The following is a 21086-nucleotide window of genomic DNA, read 5'->3' on the forward strand; positions in this document are numbered from 1 at the left end:
ACTGACAAATAAGGCTAGATGCAGATTTCAGGAACATCACCTCATATTCCTCCTGCGTAGTCTCCAACCTGGTGGCATGAACATTCAATTATATAACTGTAATTGCTCCCCCCTTCCCATATTTTCCTTTTGTCTCTCTTCTCCTGATCCACCAGAAAGAGGGGAGATTTGACAGGGGTATAGACAGGGAGTACATCAATAAGTCTGAAAGAGTGCAGAGAAAATTCACAAGGAGTGTGCTGGGACCGGAGGACCTGAGTTATAGGGAAAGGTTGAATAGGTTAGGACTTTATTTCCTAGATCATAGGACATTGAGGGGCAATTTAATAATACAAAATTCTGAGGGGTGTAGATAGGGTAAATGCAAGCAGGCTTTCTCCACTCAGGTTGCGTGAGACTAGAACTAGAGATCATAGGTTAAGCATGAAAGTTAAAATATTTAAGGGGAAGCTGAAGGGGAATGTCTTCATGCAGAGTGTGGTGTGAGTGTAAAAGAACTGCTGGTGGAAATGGTGGATGCAGGTTTCATTGCAACCTTTAAGAGAAGCTTGGTAAATACATGGATGAGAGGCGTATGGAGGGCTATGGTCCAGGTGCAGGTAGATGGGTCCTGGCATAAAATCTGGTAGACATGGATTAGATCAGCCGAAGGGTCTGTTTCTGGATGAGAGGGCTATGAAGGGCTGTGATCTGGGTGTAGGCAGACGATTCTAGACAGAGGATTGGGTTGGCATTGACTGGATGAGCTGAGGGCCTGTTTCTATGCTGTAGTGCTCTATGACTTTATGAACTGGCCCCTGTCACTCTATCACTTTCCATTCTGTATCTCCATTTACCCATCATCTGCGCACACCACCCACCAGTTGAACACCCTCCCTTTACTCCATGCCTAACTTCATCTCCAATCAGATTCCATCATTTTCATCCCTCTGCTACTTCCACCTATCACCTCCCAGCCTCTGACACCATCCACAATTTTCCCCCTACTTCATCTGCCTATTACACACTCTTCATCTGGATCCACCTATCACCTGCCACGTCTTTCTCCATCCTTTCCTTTGTTACGGCTCCAAGTAGGCCTTCCAGCCCTTCAAAGCAGTCTGCCCCAGCAACCCCACAACCCCGATTGTCCAAGCTCAATCACAGGACAACTTGCAATGACCGATTAACCTGCCTTGTACACCGTTGCACCATGGGAGGAAACCAGAGCACCCTGGGACAACACACACACTTCACGGGGAGGGCGTAGAGAAACTCCTTACAGAACAGTGCCATAGTTGAACTCTGAACTCCCAAATATGCTGAGTGGTAATAGCATCACGCTAACTGCTATGTTACTGTGGTGCTCACCATTTTTACTGGATAGGTCCCCTGTGTCTTCCAGTTTAGAACAGGGGTTTCCAACCACAGACCTCTTGCTTAATGGTATTGGTCCTTGGCATAAAAATGGCTGTGAAATCCTGGTCTAGAGCAAGAGTCTCGACTTGTAACATCAACCGTCCATTTCACTCCACCGAGTTCCCCCAGAATGTTGCTCCGGATTCTAGTGTCTGCAATCTCTTGTATCCCAGTGTTTCCTTTGCTTCCATTTTCCTCCATTTAATCCATTCTCTCTCTACATCAACACAAGTGATTCAGCAGACGCTGGGCATGCAGAGCTACGCACACAAAATGCTGAGGGTCGCAGCAGTTCAGGCAGCATCGATATTTCAGGCTGAGACCCTATATCAGGACAGGAAAGACACGGAGAAGATGCCAGAATAAGGAGGTGCGGGGAGGGGAAGAGGACAAACAAGAAGGTAATAGGAAATCCAACCACAAACAAGAGAAAACCTGCAGTTGCTGGAAATCCAGGTGATAGTTGAGACCAGGAGGGTGGGGAGGGAGGACGAAGGAAGAAACTGGGAGGAGATGGGTAGTAAAAGTAAAGGACTGGGAAAGAAGGAATCTGATAGGAGAGGAGAGTGGACCATGGGAGAAATGGGACAAACAGGGGTGCCAAAGAGAGGTAATAGGCGGGTGAGCTGAAGAAAAGTGGCAGCAGAATGGGGAATGGAAGATGAGGGAAGGGGCTGAGGAAAAACTACTGGAAGTTATAGAAATCTTTTTTCACTACATTCTATTATCTGTGACATCAAATTCACAAATGTAACACACTCATCTAATTTCAATTCTATCTTACCTCTGAATAACTCTTCAGTTATTAGCTAAGCAAATATATAATGGTTTTCCTTGAACATTCAGGCCATAATGATATTACGTTCTCCCACTAACGTCGACTTTCTCTGCAATAAGTCAGAGGAATTAAAGAGATAAAAATAAATCAAACAATAGGTAGCACACACCCAAACTGGTGGAGGAACTCAACAGGTCAGACAGCATTTATGGAGGGGGAATAAAGAGTCGACGTTTCAAAAGGGCCTTGGCTCAAAGCGCTGACTGTTTAATTCCACCTCCCCCAACAGATGCTGTCTGACCGACTGAGTTCCTCCGGCATTCTGTGTCTGTTGCTCTGGATTTTTCAGCATCTCCAGAACCTCTGGTGTTTCTAAAAAAAAAATAGGCAATCAAGCCTGGACAATTATGTCAATGAGACATAAGACTGTAGACTCTGGAATCTGCAGCAACACACAACGTGCTGGAGGAGCTCAATGGGTTGAGCAGCATCTATGGGTGAAATGAAGGTGTTGAAGTTCTAGGTCGAAACCTTGTATTAGCTCTGAGAAGTGAGATGGCAGAATATAGAGGAGAAGAGAAGTGGGGGAAAAGATTCTGAGGCAAATGGTAGACTTCAGAATCAGAATCAGGTTTAATATCAGGGGCAGACATTGTGAAATACTGTATGTTGTTTTGCATCAACAGTACATTGCAATATATAATTCTTTTGCCGATTACCACACTGCGCTTTAGGGCAGCAATGAAGGTTTCCATCGCTGGTGGCGTTCACAGCTGCCTTCATTATGTCAGTAGCTACCTCTCGGTTTTTGCTACTGTCAGTCATGCAAGTCTCGGGTGGAGACTCTGGAATACCGTCACGCTCAGATGTAGAAGGATTCTTAATTGCTGTTTCCATAAAAGTTTCATTTGACCAGTTAGGATTGTTAGCCCTGAGCTGAACCCCCAAATCTGCAGGACCAGTAGACCACCCTTGGTCTGACCTCTATCCTTTCACCTGTTTGGATGGGTGACCCTACCAAGAGCCAAAACATAAAGCCTTGACTCCAGCCGGCATAGCTCTCCGGGTCATTGAAGCATGCAAGCCTCCAAACCCCAACAAGGTTGTGGTCCTCTGGGAGGAATATGTAATTAAGAAACTATAAATTACAATAGGAAGTATATATTAAAAAATAAATTAAGTAAATAGTGCAAAAAGTGAGCAAAACCAAAATTTTTATGGGCTCAATGTTCATTCAGAAATCAAATGGCAGAGAGGAAGAAGCTATTCCTGAATCATTGAGTGTGTTCAGGCTCCTGTACCTCTTCCTTGATGGTAACAATGAGAAGGGGGCATCGTCTGGGTAATGGGGGTCCTTAAAGATGGATGTCACCTTTTTAAGGCATTGCCTTTGGAAAATGTTTTCAGTGCTGGGGAGGCTAGTGCCTGTGATGGAGCTGGTTAGTTTGACATGCATATATTTGAATGTTTTCAGTCTTCTTTTTTAAATAGAATTTCACTCTGTGCAACTGTTAATAAAATTAGCATAAAATAGCATCCCTTGTGACTCATTTTAGTAAGTGAATAATATTTCCAAGCCCTTTAAGCCCCTTATGCATCTATAGGCATTTTGAATAGACAACCGCAGACTTGACATAGTACCAAACTAGACCTGCATTTTGTAATAAATCTGTACAAGTGTGGTAAGCGGTGATAATGATAAAATCAACAAAGATAAATGTAGTTTATATATTAGTAAGAAGCAATTACGTAGATGTTTGCAACAAGTTGTGTCACAGTCTCAACAGGTTTATGGAATTTTAACCCTGCTCATATATTCATCTTCCCTTTCAAGATGTGATTCATCTCCAACGATTAGTTCAAAGTAAATTTATTATCAAAGTACATATATGTCAGCATATACAACCCTGAGATTCATTTTCTTGCAAGTGATCACATCAGAACAGAGAACTACAATAGAAACAATGAAAAGCTATGCACAAAGACTGACAAACAGCCAATGTGCAAAAGACAAACAATGCAAATAATGAAAAATAAATAAATAATACTGTACTGAGAAAACGAGTTGTAGAGCCTTTGAAAGTGAGTCCATAGCTTGTAGAATCAATTCAGAGTTGAGGTGAGTGAAGTTATCCTTGTTGGATCAGGAGCCTGATGATTGAACTGTTCCTGAATTTGGTGGTGTGGGGCCTAAGGCTCCTGCACCTCCTTCCTTATGGTAGTTTAGAGCCAACATAAAATTTTCTACTTGAAAAGCATTCAGGTAAAAACTGCAGAATGGATTAGTTTTGACTTGGGAATTTTTACCTCAGAAAGACTTTTTTCTAAAATTATTTTTATTTTGCTTTGCAAATCTCAAGGCTTTACTTTGTAGTCAGGTTAGTCCCAAAATGTTTAATGAAGTCTCTCAGGTGAGCCAGTTGATGCATATTCTCTGCAGCTGACTACATACTTTGTTCTCATGAATCTATCTGAAGAGCAAATGAAGAATTGCTCCTGTTTCCTTCACGTTAGTTACTAGAGTAACATTTCTGCCAACATGTGACTCATCTCACTTTAAGTCTATATTGAGGCCTCTGCTTTAAACTGTCACATTCTAATAATGTTGTCTTTTCTTACAGTTGAACACCCTGACAAAATGGCCAACGACCAAGGTAGAGTAATCTCTGTCTACCTACTTTTCAGATTGACTGAGAAATGTGTCTGACGTTGTTTAACACCAATTCTTCAAAACTGTTTATAGAAAGGAAAAACCACTCTCCTGGTGATTAATGAAAATATTTATTTATTCGTAAATAATTTGGTAAGATGTGTAGCTCAGTGTACTGATGATGTCTGCTCGCATAGTAACGAAATGCGTGTAAGTAAATTGCTAAGATTGGAGAACAATTCAACAAACCACCAACCCAGCAACCCCCAACAACTCCAGCTTAACTCCCTGTCTTAATCATAGGACAATTTACAATGACTAATTAACCTACTGGGTATGTGGATTGTGGGAGGAAATCGGAGCAGCCAGGAAACACTCACACATTCCACAGGAAGGACATACAGAGATTCCTATAGAGGATGCTAGAATTGAACTCTGACCTTTGACCATCTCTGATCTCCAATAGGATCGTACGAACCACTACGCCACCAAGCTGAATCTTGATGCTTACCAAATAAGTAGTTTTCATCAGCAGAAGTTGGTCCTTTTTCTTGCCAGTCAGATGCTTCGATGAATTGATTTCATTTCAGTCCTCTTACAAAGAATGCAATTTATGAATAATCCTTGAATGAGTGCATACGATAGTCAGATAAAAGCTGTGGGTTTTGGTTGTTACAAAATGAACTTCTCTTTTATCTACTTTCCCTTTGTAATCAAAGATCTTTGATTTAGTATCATTAAGGTATGAGCAAGTATCTACCATGCATATCATGCACACAATCCAATTACTTTAAACATCAAAGGAACAAATCACTTTGGCAAATCAAATGGCTGCTGCCTGAACATCGATTTCTCTAACTTGTGTGTTTTTCTTCCCCCTCCCCTTCTCTTTTTTTTTGATTTTCCCATTCTGGTTCCCCTCTCACCCCTTCTCTTCTTCTCAACTGCCCATTACCTCCATCTGGTGCCCCTCCTTCTTCCTTTTCTCCCATGGTCCATTTCCCTCCCCTATCAGATTGCTTCTTCTTCAAACCTTTAATTTTTCCACCGATCACCTCCCAGCTTCTCACTTAATTTGCCCTCCCCTGTCTACCCATCTGACTTCCACCTCACCTGGGCTCACCTGTCTCCTGCCAGATTGTACTCCTTCTCCTACCCCACCTTATTACTCTGACTTCTGCCCCCTTTCCAGTCTTGGCTCAAAAGGGGGCAGAAATCAGAATAACTGTGTATTCCTCTCCATCGATGCTGCTTGACCTACTGAGTTCCTCCAGCATTTGTGTGTGTGTGTTGCTCTTTTACTTCTAAAATGCTTCCTGTCAAAATCAGAATTACATTTATTATCACTGGCATATGTTGTGAAATTTGTTGTTTTGTGGTCACAGTACAGAGCAAGATGTAAAAAGCTATAAGTTATAATGCAGAATACATCTTAAAAAATAAATCAGTAGATCAAAAAGAGAGCAAAATCATGAAGTAGTGTTTATAGATTTATGGAACATTCCAAAATCTGATTGCAGGGGGGAAGAAGCAGAGGAGATTTATAAGGATGTTGCCTGGATCGGGAAGCATGCCTTATGAGAATGGTTGATCATGTGGATAGTCAGAGGCTTTTTCCCAGGGCTGAAATGGCTAGCATGAGAGGGCATAGTTTTAAGGTGCTTGGAAGTAGGTACAGAGGAGATGTCAGGGGTAAGTTTTTTACGCAGAGAGTGGTGAGTGTGTGGAATCGGCTGCCGGTAGCAGTGGTCGAGACGGAAATGATAGGGTCTTCTAAGAGATTCCTGGATAGATACATGGAGCTAAGAAAAATAGAGGGCTATGGGTAAGCCTAGGTAGTTCTAAGGTAAGGACAGCTTTGTGGGCTGAAGGGTCTGTATTGTGCTGTAGGTGTTCTATGTTTCGAAGCTGTTACTAAAATGTTGAGTGTGTATCTTCAGGCTCCTGTACATCCTCCTTGATGGTAACAATGAGTAGAAGGCACATCCCAGATGGGGGGCAGTCCTTAATGATGATTGCAGTCTTTTTGAGACAGTCTCTTTAAAGGATCTCCTCAATGATGGGGAGGCTTGTGCAATGATGGAGCTGGTTGAGTCTACAACCCTTTGCATCCTTGTCCAATCCTGTGCGTTGGTGCCTCCATAACGTATGATGATTCAACCAGTCAGAAAGCTCTTCAGGACACATCTGTAGAAATGTGAGAGTCTTTGGTGACATACCAAATCTTCTTAAACTTTCAATGTTAATGTGCCTTCTTTATAATTACAACAATATGTTGGGCCCAGGATAGATCTTCAGATATTTTGACACCCAGGAACTTCAAACTGCACACACTTTCCACTGCTGATCCCTCGATGAGGACTGGTGTCTGTTCACTGACCTCCTCTTCCTGAAGTTCACTATCAGTTCCTTGGTCTTACTGACATTGGGTGCAAGGTTGCTGTGGCAACACCACCCAATCAGCTGATCTATCTCACCCCCATATGCCTCCTCATCACCATTTGAGATTCTGTCAACAGTAGTAGTGTCAACAGTAAATTTATAGATGGAGCTTGTCGCACAGTCATGAGTGTAGAGAGACTAGAGCAGTGGGTTAAGTGTGAATCCGCGAGGTTTGTTGGTGTTAATTGTCAGCGAGGAGGAGATGAGTGGAAGCAGTCTTTACCTTTGTCTTTTTGTCTTCGATGACATACCAAATGCAAAGTGCAAAATGACACAGGATAAAGTAGAATAGAACTTTATTGTTATTGCTCAAGCCAACGAGATTGTGGTACTACTGCAGTCCATGCAAAATAGATATTTACAATGCATGCAGTACAGCTTCATATTTACACGCAACATGACTTTGATAGTCCATAACACTCAAAGGCCATTGGCAAGCCGGAGTGTAGCATTATTCAGCTGCGCAACAATCCTTGAGAAGAAGCTGTTTCTCAGTCTTACTGTCTTGGCTAAGATGTTCTGTATCTCCTACCAGATGGCAGGAAATTGATTCAACAGTGTCCGGGATGGGATAGGTCTGTAATGATGCTATGAGTACGCCATAGACATCAAGAGTTGTAGATTGTCTCCAGGTCCAGTAACTGAGTCCCAATGTTTAGTTGAGCTGTCCTAATCACCTGTTGGAGTGTTTTGTGATCTGTCTTGCTGCAGCTCAAATACCATACTGTCATTCCGTACGTCAGTATGCTCTCTAATGCACATTAATAGAAGATGGCCAGCAATTTTTGAGGCAGATTAGCGCCCCTGAAGCACCTCAGGTAGCATAGCTGCTGTTGTGCCTTCCGTACTATTGAGGTCGCATTGATGGACCTAGGGAACTTCTTGGTGACGTTCATCCCCAAAAACTGGAGACCCTGTCCTTTACTTCACCATTAATGAAGAGTGGACCTTGTTCAGGACCTCTTGCCTTCCTGAAGTCAATTATTCCTGCCCTTAGTGAATTAAACTTGCCTGATCTTTCGTCATGAAGGTTCAACTCTATAGAAAACGATAGATGACCAGTTGCATCCTCAAGGTTTACTCAAGGTTTTACTTCCAGGGCACCTAGGTGTGACTCGAGTAGCAGCAGTACTTTCAATGGATACGATTAAATATTCCAGTTTCAGCCTGTTACAACTAAAAAGCAAAACTGCTTCCAAAGGTCAGTACAGTCAACAAAGGTGTCTTAATGCGTTTAAATGAACTACTGTTGCTTAAAACTGATGGAAGCAGCACTGATTGTGGTTGGAAGGGCCCACGGAGGGCATCTCAGAGGAAGTGCAGATGTAGATCTGGGTTACAAGTGCATTTAAGGAAATGGGGTTTTAAACTCCGTATACCAACTATCTTGCTGGTGAATGTGCAGTCTCTGGTGAATAAAATCGATGATCTGAGAGCCAGGGTGCTGAATCAGAGGGACATTAGGATCACGTGTATCCTTTGTTTCATGGGATCCTGGTTAACCCTTTCCGTACCAGATGCAGCGATTCAGATTGACGGGTTTACCGTACACCGTCAGGATAGATCTATAGAGTCTCTCAGAAGCAGAGGTGGAGGAGTATGCCTCATGATCAACTCTTCTTAGTGCACAGATATATCAGTGCTGTCCCAATTCTGCTCACCAGACCTGGAATATCTAGCAGTGAAGTGTCGTCCCTTTTACCTACCACGAGAGTTCTCTAGGGTCATTTTGGTAGCAGTTTACATTCCACCTCTGGCCAATGTCAAGCAGGCTTTAGATGATCTGAGCAATGGGATCAACATGCATGGAACAGCGCATCCTAATGCCTCCATCATCGTTTTGGGAGATTTTAACCAGGCCAGTCTGAAAAAATCACTAAGCAACTACCATCAACAGATCACTTGCAATACCAGAGGAAACAACACACTGGACAATTGCTACACCACCATCAGGAATGCTTACCGTGCTATTCCACGCCCTCACTTCAGGAAGTCTGATCACCTGGCTGTACTTCTACTCCCTGAGTATAGGCAGGGACTGAAGACTGCAGCACCAGCAGTGAGGACCAAGAAGGTATGGACAAGCAAAGCACAGGAGCACCTACAGCACTGCTTTGAATCGGTGGACTGGACTGTATTCAGGGATTTATCTTCGAACCTGGATGAGTATGCTGCAGTTGTTACCGACTTCTCTAAAACCTGTGTGGATGAGTGTGTGCCTACAAAGACTTGCTGTACATTCCCAAACCGAAAGCCGTGGATGAACCAGGAGGTGCATTGTCTGCTGAAGGCTAGATCTGTAGCATTCAAGTCTGGCAACCCAGGCCTGTACCAGAAAACTGGGTATGATTTGCAGAGGGCTATTTCAAAGGCGAAGAGCCAATTTTGAATGAAGTTGGAGGTGACATTGGATACACAGCAACTCTGGCAGGGTCTGCAAGATATACTTCCAGAAAGCAAAACCCAATAGCATGAATAGCAGTGATGCTTCACTACCAGATGAACTCAACACCTTCTGTGCACGCTTTGAAAGGAAGAGCACAACTACAGCTGTGAAGATCCCTGCTGCACCTGATGACCTTGTGATCTCCGTCTTAGAGGCCGATGTTAGGTTGTTTTCAAAGAGAGAGAACCCTCGCAAGGCGCAAGGTCCCGATGGAGTACCTAGTAAGGCTCTGAAAACCTGTGCCAACCAACTAGCGGGAGTATTCAAGGACCTTTTCAACCTCTCACTGCTATGGGTGGAAGTTCCCACTTGCTTCAAAAAGGCAACAATTATACCAGTGCCTAAGAAGAATAATTGGGCGGCCTTAATAACTATCGCCCGATAGCACTCCCATTGACAGTCTTGGAATGCTTTGAGAGGTTGGTCATGACTAGACTGGACTCCTGCCTCAACAAGGACCCGGACCCATTGCAACTTGCCTATCACCACAATAGGTCAATGGCAGATGCAAGCTCAATGGCTCTCCACATAGTTTTAGACCAACTGGACAACACAAACACATATGTCAGGATGCTGTTCACTGAGTATAGCTCAGCATTTAATAGCATCCCACAATCTTGATTGAGAAGTTGCAGAACCTGGGCCTCTGCATCTCCCCCTGCAATTGGATCCTTGACTTCCTAACCGGAAGACCACAATCTGTACGGATTAGTGATAGCAGATTCTCCTCACTGACGATCAACACTGGTGCACCTCAGGGGTGTGTGCTTAGCCCATTGCTCTACTCTCTATATACACATGACTGTGTGGCTAGGCATAGCTCAAATACCACCTTTAAATTTGCTGACAGTACAACCATTGTTGGTAGAATCTCAGGTGGTGACGAGAGGGCGTACAGGAGTGAGATATGCCAACTAGTGGAGAGGTGCCGCAGCAACAACCTGGCACTCAGCATCAGTAAGGCAAAAGAGCTGATTGTGGACTTCAGGAAGGGTAAGAGGAAGGAACACATACCAATCCTCATAGAGGGATCAGAAGTGGAGAGTGAACAGCTTCAAGTTCCTCGGTGTCAAGATCTCTGAGGATCTAACCTGGTCCCAGCATATCGATCTAGTTATAAAGAAGGCAAGACAGCGGCTATACCTTATTAGGAGTTCGAAGAGAATTGGCATGTCAACAAATGCACTCAAAAACTTCTATAGTTGTACCATGGAGAGCATTCTGAGAGGCTGTATCACTGTCTGGTAAGGGGGTGGGGGTGGGGTGTTACTGTACAGGACCGAAAGAAGCTGCAGAGGGTTGTAAATCTAGTCAGCTCCATCTTGGGTACCAGCCTACAAAGTACCCGGGACATCTTCAGGGAGGGGTATCTGGGAAAGGCAGCGTCTATTATTAAGGACCTCCAGCACCCAGGGCATGCCCTTTTCTCACTGTTGCCATCAGCTGGAAGGTACAGAAGCCTCAGTGATTCATGAACAGTTTCTTCCCCATTGCCATCTGGTTTCTAAATGGATTTTGAATCTTTGGACACTACCTCACTTTTTTTTAATATACAGTATTTCTGTTTTTGCACTTTTTTTGTAATCTATGCAATATACATAATTGATTTACTTGTTTATTTATTATAATTTTTATTTTATTTATTATTATTATTATTATTTTCTCTCTGCCAGATTATGTATGGCATTGAACTGCTGCTGCTAAGTTAACAAATTTCACGTCACATGCCAGTGATAATAAACCTGATTCAGATTCTGATGTCTGTCACTCTCGTCCTGGAGTTTGAGCTGCTGACAGGTGCCTTTCTCAGGTTGAAGAGGGGCTCATAGTCTCAGGAAAAATGGTGGAGGTCTGAAATAATGAAATGATTCTTTACTCTGACAATCCCTGTCACAGAGGGTTGTTGATGTTCAGTTGTAAGAAAGTTCAAAGCTGACCATGATAGGTTTTAGGATGATACAAGAACAGAATTATTTATTGTATTTATTTATTGAGATACCATGCAGAACAGACCCTTCCGGCTCTTTGAGCCACTCTGCCCAGCAATCCCCCAATTTAATCTGAGCTTAATCACAGGAAAATTTACAACGACCAATTAACCCACCAACCAGCACTTCTTTGGACTATAGCAGGAAACTGGAGCAGCGGAGGAAACCCACGCGGTCACGGGGAGAACGTACAAACTCCTTACAGATGCAGCGGGAAAAAAACCCGGGTTGCCTGTACTGTGACGAATAATGAGAGGGAGATCTCATTGAAACCTATTGAATATTGAAAGTCGCAGATACAGTTGATGCGGAGGGGATATTCCCTATAGGATTGGAGGAAACAGACTCAGAATAGAAGGATGTCCCTTTAGAACAGAGATGAGGAGGAATTTCTTTAGCCAGTGTGGTAAACCATATATATATACATTGTAACTGGGTTACCTGTCTGGACATGCCCCTCTGCTGACTGCCCCTGTGATCCTCCCACAGACCCCTGAATAAAGGCGATTTTGCCTTGTCCCTCCCCCTCAGACCAGGGGCAGACACTCAGCATGGAGGTCACGTCTTACTGCGAATAAAAGCCTTTCGGTATTTACCCTACTTCAGTCTTTTGGAGTTATTGAAGGTGTTTCAGCCAGACAGTGGTGAATCTGTGGAATTCATTACCACAGACAGCTGTGGAGGCCAAGTCAATGAATATAGTTAAAATAGACTTTGATAGTTTCTTGATTAGTAAGGGTGTCAAAGATTATGGGAGAAGACAGGGGAATGGGGTTGAGAGGAAAAATAAATCAGCCATGTTGGAATAGCAGAGCAGGCCCGATGGAACAAATGGCCTAATTCTACTCCCACGTCTTATTTTATTGAATGGGACAGGCTCATTCCGAGCAGACTTCAGGGGCCATAAGATCTAGTCATAAAGTCATAGAACCATAGAACTGTAAAAGGACAGAAGGGTTTATTTGGCTGATTAACTTCATGTCAGTTCCTTGTAGACTAATCCAGTCAATTTCCCTCTCTCTCTCTCTCTCTCTCTCTCTCTCTCTCTCTCTATATATATATATATATATATTTGACTCTCTTTTTCTCTCATTCGCACACATTCCCTCTCCTTCCATGTTTCCCTTCCTCCCTTTCTCTTCTCTCTATTTTTCACCCTCTCTGTCTCTTCTTTCTCTCTGTCTCTACCCCACACCCTCTCTCTACCTCCTCATCCCATCTCCATCTGTCTCTCTTCTTTCCCTCTCCCTCTTTGTCTTCTCTCTCTTTTTCTCTATCTATCTCTATCTCTCTTTCTCTCTCATTCACACACTGTCGCCCTCCTTCCTTGTCTCCCTCCCTCTCTTTCCCTCTAGTTCTCACCACCTTTCCTTGTCTCTCTGACTCTATCTTTGTGTGTGTGTGTGTCTGTCTCTCTCCCTCTCTCTTTCTGTCTTTGTTTCTCTTTCTTTCTCTCTTTCTCTCCCTGTACTCCCCTCTCCATCTCTCTATCTTCTTTCCCTCATCCCCAGTCTTCTCGATCTCTCTCGCTCTCTCCTCCCTCTCTTTCTATCTCTGTCTCACTCTCTCTCTCTTTCTCTCAAACCCTGTGCATTATTTAGCCTCAGGTACCAGCCCAATCCTCCTTTGAAAGACCCAATCATTGCAGTTTCTGCTTAAATTCTCGTCTTGTGTTTGGAAGGCATTGCTGTGAAACCAAATACTGTGGTAAATGAACCACAAATAATTTTTGGAGAGGGGATAGTTAATGCGATCTCAGCAGTTTTCACCATTCACGGCCGATTTTATTATTTTCAGTGCGCACTACTTTCCCCTTTGTCAGCAGAAGTTCTTGTCCAGTTAAGACTCAGCAAAATGTCAAAAATACCAGTTGAGAAATTGAGTGAAATGGTGATTGTCAGAGACAAAGAGTGAGAGAGTGACACAGGAAAAAAAATAAAAGATTTACAAAGAGAAAGGGGAATCAGAAAATGAAAGGCGCAACACAGCAGGACATGAATTCAATTGAATTTAGCTCTATGAATTCCACCTTGACTCTTTATCATTACCTTTTGTATTTTCCTTTGAAGGGAAGGTCTTAAACAAGTAATTGCCACAAATGGAGGAATGCAAATGAAAAGAAAGAGTGTACTAGGCACAGAGTGAGGTAAAAACACCAGAGGACACATAAATCCAACTTTTAAAATGCTTCTGTTGTGAGCAATTAAGTTTGTTTTATGTTATACACTCAACTTTATTGGTTTCTGTTAGAAACTGCTCTTTATTGCAAAAATCTAATCAGCCAATCGTGTGGCAACAACTCAATACATAAAAGCATGCAGACATGGTCAAGAGGTTCAGTTGTTGTTCAGAGCAAACAACAGAATGAGGAAGAAGTTTGATTTAAGTGACTTTGACTATGGAATGATTGTTGGTGCCAGATGGGGTGGTTTGAGTATCTCAGAAACTGCTGATCTTTTGAGATTTTCACTCACAAAGGTCTCCGGAGCAGAAATTTCTTTGTATAGGTTGGGCTCATCAGCCTTGGCTGGCAGCTCATCTAGGAGAAGGAAAACTCCGGTCTCAAACCTCTGCTCCCTTATGGCTACACCCACTCATGGGGAGGACTTCGGGAATAAACCCCAAGGAAAAGTCCGGAGCTAAAATCCCAAAGGCAGTCCTACGTTGAGTTCAACACTGACTGGCAACTCCGCTGCCGCTGATGCCAAACTGCATCGGTCTCTACAGTTCCTTTAGATACATCAGTTGCATGGGGAGGGGAAGCCTGCTATATGGGCAGCAGTTTGCTCTCCGTAGCGTACTGCCCAGGTTTGCCGATCACAATATGGGGCATAACATTCATGGTTACCCCCGAATGACGAAGTGTCTCGATGGTCACATGGTGTAATTGGACAGCACATTTTCACTAGCCCCGAAGACCCTGTTATCATGTTGTATTTCTAAACAACATTCAACAAGTCACGTCTCTTACCTCTGTAATCTCATTCAGAGATAGGAATGAAGAAAGGTCAGATAATAGTTCGTGGAAACAGTCCTCAGAGGAATATTTTAGATCAGTTGATAAAGGGCATCCTTGCAATTCCAGTGTATTTGGTGAAGAGTAGATATCCTCTTCAAAATTGGTGTATTTGTGTATCCACTGTGGTTTCAATGGAATTATTTTCCCTCCATGCAGTAAGATGCCACATCATCGGTGCCATAGAATTAATTAAAATGGAAACCAAAGTCAAGCTCAAAGTAAATTTATTATCCGTATAAATATATTACCATATACTACCTTGAAATGCATTTTCTTGTGAGCATTTACAGGAAGATAAAGAAATAAGTACAATAAAATGTATACATAAATAAATAACCAATGCGCAAAAGGAGATATAAGACCGTAAGACCACAAAATATCGGAGTAGAATTAGGCCATTTGGCCCATTGAATCTGCTATGCCATTTCATCATGGCTGATCCATTTTGCCTCTCAGCCCCAATTTCCTGCCTTCTCCCCATATCCCTTCATGCCCTGACCAATCAAGAATCTATCAAACTCTTTCTTAAACATACGTAAAGACTTGGCCTCCACAGCTGTCTGTGGCAACAAGTTCCACAGATTCACCACTTTCTGGGTGGAAATTCCTCCTCATCACTTCCCAACACTGTATTCCATCTGCCATTTATTTGCCCATTCTGCTCGTGTGTCTAGGTCCTTCTGTGCCTCTCTACTTCCTCAAAACTCCCTGTCTCTCCACCTATCTTCAAATCATCTGCAACCTTTGCAGCAACAGAGCTATCAATTCCATCATCCAAATCATTAACATATAATGTAAAAAGAATCGATCCTAACACAGACCCCTGTGGAACACCACTAGTCATGGGCAGCCCACCAGAAAAAAGGTCCCTTTATTCCCACTTTTTGCTTCCTGCCAGTCAGCCACTGCTTTATCCAATTTAGAATCTTTCCTGTAACACCATGGGCTGGTAGCTTGTTAAGCAGCTTCATGTGTGGCACTTTGTCAAAGTCCTCCTGAAAACTCAAGTACACAACATCAACCAATTCTGCTTCGTCTACCTTGCTTGTTATTTCTTCAAAGATTTTTCAGGCATGATTTTCCTTCAAGGAAACCATGTTGGCTATGGCATATTTTATCATGTGCCTCCAAGTACCCCTAAACGACATCCTTAAAATCTTTGTTAGCCATGGTTAGGTCAACTTTCCTTTAGAATACTTCTTCCTCTTTGAGATGTATATACCTTTTGCTTTCCAATTTGCTTTTAGAAATTCCACCCATTGCTGCTCTGCTATCAGTCCTGACAGTGTTCTTTTCCAATCAATTCTAGCCAACTCTTCTCTCGTGCCTCTGTAATTTTCTTTACTCTACTGAAATACTCTGACTTTAGCCACTTCTCAAACTTCAGGGTGAATTTGATCATAATATGATCACTCGCCCCTTAGATTTCTTTTACTTTAAACACTCGAATCAATTCCAATTCATTGCACAACACCTAATCCAGAATAGTTGACCACCCCCGCCCCCGCCCCCCCCCCCCCGTGGGCTCAACCATGAGCTGTTCCAAAAATAAGCCATTTTGTAAGCTTTTTAGAAATTTCCCCTCCTGGAATCCAGCACCAACCTAATTTTCCCAATCTACCTGCAAATTGAAATCTCCCATGACTATTGTAACATTGCCCTCTTGGCATGCATTTTTCTATCTCCTATTGTAATTTGTAGAACACATGTATATTATGCAAATAAGAATAAGTAATATTGAGAACATGAGTTGTAGAGTCCTTGAAAGTGAGTCTGTAGTTTGTGGAATCAGTTCAAAGTTGTGAGTGAAGTTATCCATGCCAATTCAGGATCCTGATGGTTGGAGGGTAATAACTGTAACTGATCATTCTGAACTCTGCTGACCATCAACACAGGTGCACCACAAGGCTGTGTGCTTAACCCCCTGCTCTACTCGATTTATACTTATGACTGTGAGGCTAAGTACATCTCAAATGTCATGTTTTAAGTTTGATGACATACCACTGTCATTGTCCGAATCAAAAGTGGTGGAAATATAGAAACATAGAAACATAGAAAATAGGTGCAGGAGTAGGCCATTCGGCCCTTCGAGCCTGCACCGCCATTTATTATGATCATGGCTGATCATCCAACTCAGAACCCAGCCTTCCCTCCATACCCCCTGACCCCTGTAGCCACAAGGGCCATATCTAACTTCCTTTTAAACATAGCTAATGAACTGGCCTCAACAGTTTGCTGTGGCAGAGAATTCCACAGATTCACCACTCTCTGTGTGAAGAAGTTTTTCCTAATCTCGGTCCTAAAAGGCTTCCCCTCTATCCTCAAACTGTGACCCCTCGTTCTGGACCTCCCCAACATCGGGAACGATCTTCCCACATCTAGCCTGTCCAAATGATAGGGTCTTTTAAGAGACTCCTGGATGGATACATGGAGCTTAGAAAAATAGAGAGCTATGGGTAAAGCCTAGGTAGTTCTAAGGTAAGGACATGTTCAGCACAGCTTTGTGGGCTGAAGGGCCTGTATTATGCTGTAGGTTTTCTATGTTTCTAAATCACCATATAGGAGGGAAATTGAAAATCTGGCTGAATCATGTCACAATAACAACCTGTCACTGAATCTTAGCAAGACCAAGGGGTGATTATAGACTTCGGGGGGAGGAAATCGGAGGTACGTGAGCCAAATTCTCATCGAGGGACCAGAGATGGAGACGGTCAGCAACTTTAAATTTCCCAGCGTTGTCAGAATCAGAATTAAGTTTAAAATCACCAGCATATGCTGCGAAATTTCGTAACAGCGGCAGCAGTACAGGCAATACATGATAAATATAGAAAAATAAATAAATCAATGAATTACGGTAGGTATATATATATATATATATATATATATATATGTATCTTAAATGATTATATTAAAAATACTGCAAAAACAGAAATAATAAATAAACTAGTGAGGTAGTGTTCATGGGTTCAATGTCCATTCAGAAATTGGACGTCGGGGAGTAGAAGCTGTTCCTGAATCGTTGAGTGTGAGCCTTCAGGCTTCTATACCTCCTTCCTAATGGTAACAATGAGAAGAGGGCATGTCCTTTGTGATGGTGATCCTTAATACTGGAGGCTGCCTTTTCAAGGCACTACTCCTTGAAGATGTCTTGGATACTGCGGAGGCTGGTACCCATGATGGAGCTGATTCATTTGACAACTTTCTGCAGCTGCTTTTGATGCTGTGCGGTAGCCCACCTCCCAACTGCATACCAGATGGTGACACAGCCAGTCAGAATGCTCTCCATGGTACATCTGTAGAGGTTTTTGAGTGTTTTAGATGACAAACCAAATCTCCTCAAAGTCCTGATGAAATACAGCCACTGTCTTGCCTTCTTTATGGCAACTTTGATACATTTGGCCCAAGTTAGATCCTCAGATATATTAACACCCAGGAATGTGAATTTCTCACTGTCTCCACTTCTGATCCCCCTATGAGAATTAGTTCATGACCCTTTGTCTTACCCTTTCTGAATCCACAATCAGCTCTTTTGTCCTACTGATGTTGGATGCAAGAGTGTTGCTGCAACTGGTATATCTCGCTTCTGTACACCCTCTTGTCTCTGTAGCTTTTCAATCAGGGCTGTAGGAATGATGGAATATCATTTCAGAGGACTTGTCCTGTGTCCAGCTCATAAATGCAGTTACAGAGAAAGGACAGCGGTGATCAACTTCCTTAGAAATTTGTGAAGATTCAGCAAAATGTTTCAGCTATATGGGATCCTGGTCAGACCCCACTTGGAGTACTGTGCTCAATTCTGGTCTCCTCACTACAGGAAGGATGTGGAAACTATAGAACGGGTGCAGAGGAGATTACAAGGATGTTGCCTGGATTAAGGAGCATGCCTTATGAGAACAAGCTGGGTGAACTCAGCCTTTTCTCCTTGGAGTGACGGAGGATGAGAGGTGACCTGATAGAGATGTACAAGATAGTGAGAGTCATTGATCGTGTGGATAGTCAGAGGCTTTTCTCCAGGGCTGAAATGGCAAGCATGAGAGAGCATAGTTTTAAGGTGCTTGGAAGTAGGTACAGAGGAGATGTCAGGGGTAAGTTTTTTACGCAGAGAGCGGTGAGTGCGTGGAATGGGCTGCCAGCGGTGGTGGTGGAGGCAGATACGATAGGGTCTTATAAGAGACTCCTGGATGGATACATGGAGTTTAGAAAAATAGAGGGCTATGTGTAAGCCGAGATAGTTCTAAGGTAAGGATATTTTCGGCACAGCTTTGTGGGCCAAAGGGTCTGTATTGTGCTGTAGGTTTTCTATGTTTCTATGACATCCAAAGTTTTGACAATCTTCTATAGATGTGTGCTGGAGAGTATATTGATTGGTTTCATCATGGCCTGGTATGAAAGTACCATTGCCTTTAAACAGATAATCCTACAAAAAGTAAGGGATAAGGCTCTGTCCATTACGGGTAATCCTTCCCCACCATTAACTGCATCTACACGGAGCGCTGTCACAAGAAAGCAACATCTATCATCAAGGACCCCCACCATCAAGGTCAGGCTCATTTCTCGCTGCTGCCATCAGGAAGAAGGCACAGGCGCCTCAGGACCACACCAATAGGTTCAGGAACAGTTACTACCCCTCAGCCATCAGTCTCTTGAACCAGAGGGGATAAATTCACTCAACTTCACTCACCCTGTCACTGAACTGTTCCCACAATCTACGGAATTACTTTCAAGCACTCTTCATCTCATGTTCTCGATATTTATTGCTTTTTTTTATTCAATATTTGCACACATTGTTGCCTTTAGTACATTGGTTGTTCGTCCATCTTGTTGGGTGCGGACTTTCATTGATTCTGTTGTGTTTCTTGGATATACTGTGTACGCTTGCAAGAAAATGACCCTTAAGGTTGTATATAGTAACATATATGTACTTTGTTAATAAGCTTACTTTGAAATTTGATCTTGGTGGTGTGGGACCTGAAGGTGAATGAATGAATGAATAAATAAATAAATAAACAAACAAACAAACCAACAAGTAAATAAATAATCCTGAGAACTGCAGTTGTAGAGTCATTGAAAGTGAGTCAGTAGGTTGTGGAATCAGCTCAGAGATGAGGTGAGTGAAGTTATTCGCATTGGTTCAGGAGCCTAATGCTTGAGGGGCAGTAACTGTTCCTCAACCTGGAGGTTTGAGACCTAAGGCTCCTGTACCTCCTTCCTGATGGTGGGAGTGAGAAAAGGACATGGCCTGGATGGTGGGGTCCTTGATGATAGATGCTCCTTGCCCGTGGCAGCGCTCCTTGGAAAGGTGCTCCATGATGAGGACTCAAGATAGAAATAAACAAAAGGAGAGATTTTACAAAATAATTCAAGAAATAATACGATCTTAAAATAAGTATTACGAGCAGGATGAATCTCAGGAAATGTACCAGGAGAGTTTTTTTTCCTTTCATTTGTTGCTCTTTCTACCTTTCAACTGATTAATCAGATTGAAGTAATTTTGTGAAAGGACTTCAGGATTAATCTATAGTGTTGGTTTGTTTTCTGTCTGATGAAGTCTGAGAGACCAGGGATTGACTGAAACCTGGTGAATATTGAATGCCCTAGAGAGAGTGGATGTAAAGCAGATGTTTCCTATATTGGGGATCCAGGACCAGAGGGCCCAGCCTCAGAATAGATGGGCATCCCTTAACAACAGAGAGGAAGAGGAATTTCTTCAGCCAGTGGGTGAAGTACCTGTGGAATCCATCGCCATAGATAGCTGTGGAGGCCAAGTCATTAGTTATAGTTAAAGCGGAGGTTGATTAGTAAGGTTATCAAAGTTTACAGGAAGAAGACAGGAGAATGGAGTTGAGAGAGAAAGTAATTCAGACACGATTGAATAATGGAGCTTACTTGATTGGACCAGATGGACTGATTCTACTCCTGTGTGCTCTGGAATACTCCTTGAAGTGGAGTAGCTCACATAGCATACAAATTATTATTTGTGAGAATTAATTACTTCATCTCACCCCTCTCCATTATTCAACTGCAGATTTTTTATTCTGCTCGAGATAACGCTAATGGGTTTGTTTCTATTATTAGTGACGATGCTGATAGCTATCTCTGTCTGGAAGCTCTGATGTGCTTTCTTTGCTCAGCAGGAAGGAGTATACATGGAGACGGATCCTTCTGGCCAGCAGACACCAATCTAATCGACAGAAGCAGCTTAAATGGTGAGTTTTTGTAATATCCAAACAAAACAGTGTTGTTCTCTTCTCTCTGTAAAGATGCTGTAGGATTGGTTCCACAAAATGTGATTGCTCACTGGTACAATGCTCTCCAGATGAAGGCTTAAGCACAGAATATTGATAAGCAGTTTTGAGATTGCAAAT

The 21086-nt window shown here is 42.8% G+C and overlaps 1 protein-coding gene across 3 annotated transcripts in view; it reads left to right on the top strand.

The window, feature by feature from the left end:
• The window catches only part of dcc (DCC netrin 1 receptor), a 1425388-nt gene that overhangs the window by 1272612 nt on the left and 131690 nt on the right, over nucleotides 1–21086 (top strand). For all 3 annotated transcript variants that reach the window (XM_063042623.1, XM_063042621.1, XM_063042622.1), the window contains exons 21-22: nucleotides 4798–4830; nucleotides 20856–20927. In XM_063042623.1, coding sequence (XP_062898693.1) covers nucleotides 4798–4830; nucleotides 20856–20927 — 105 coding nt within the window. The remainder of the gene's footprint in view (nucleotides 1–4797; nucleotides 4831–20855; nucleotides 20928–21086) is intronic.

The sequence above is a fragment of the Mobula hypostoma genome, chromosome 3 (genome assembly GCF_963921235.1).
Source record: "Mobula hypostoma chromosome 3, sMobHyp1.1, whole genome shotgun sequence".
Classification (NCBI taxonomy): domain Eukaryota; kingdom Metazoa; phylum Chordata; class Chondrichthyes; order Myliobatiformes; family Myliobatidae; genus Mobula; species Mobula hypostoma.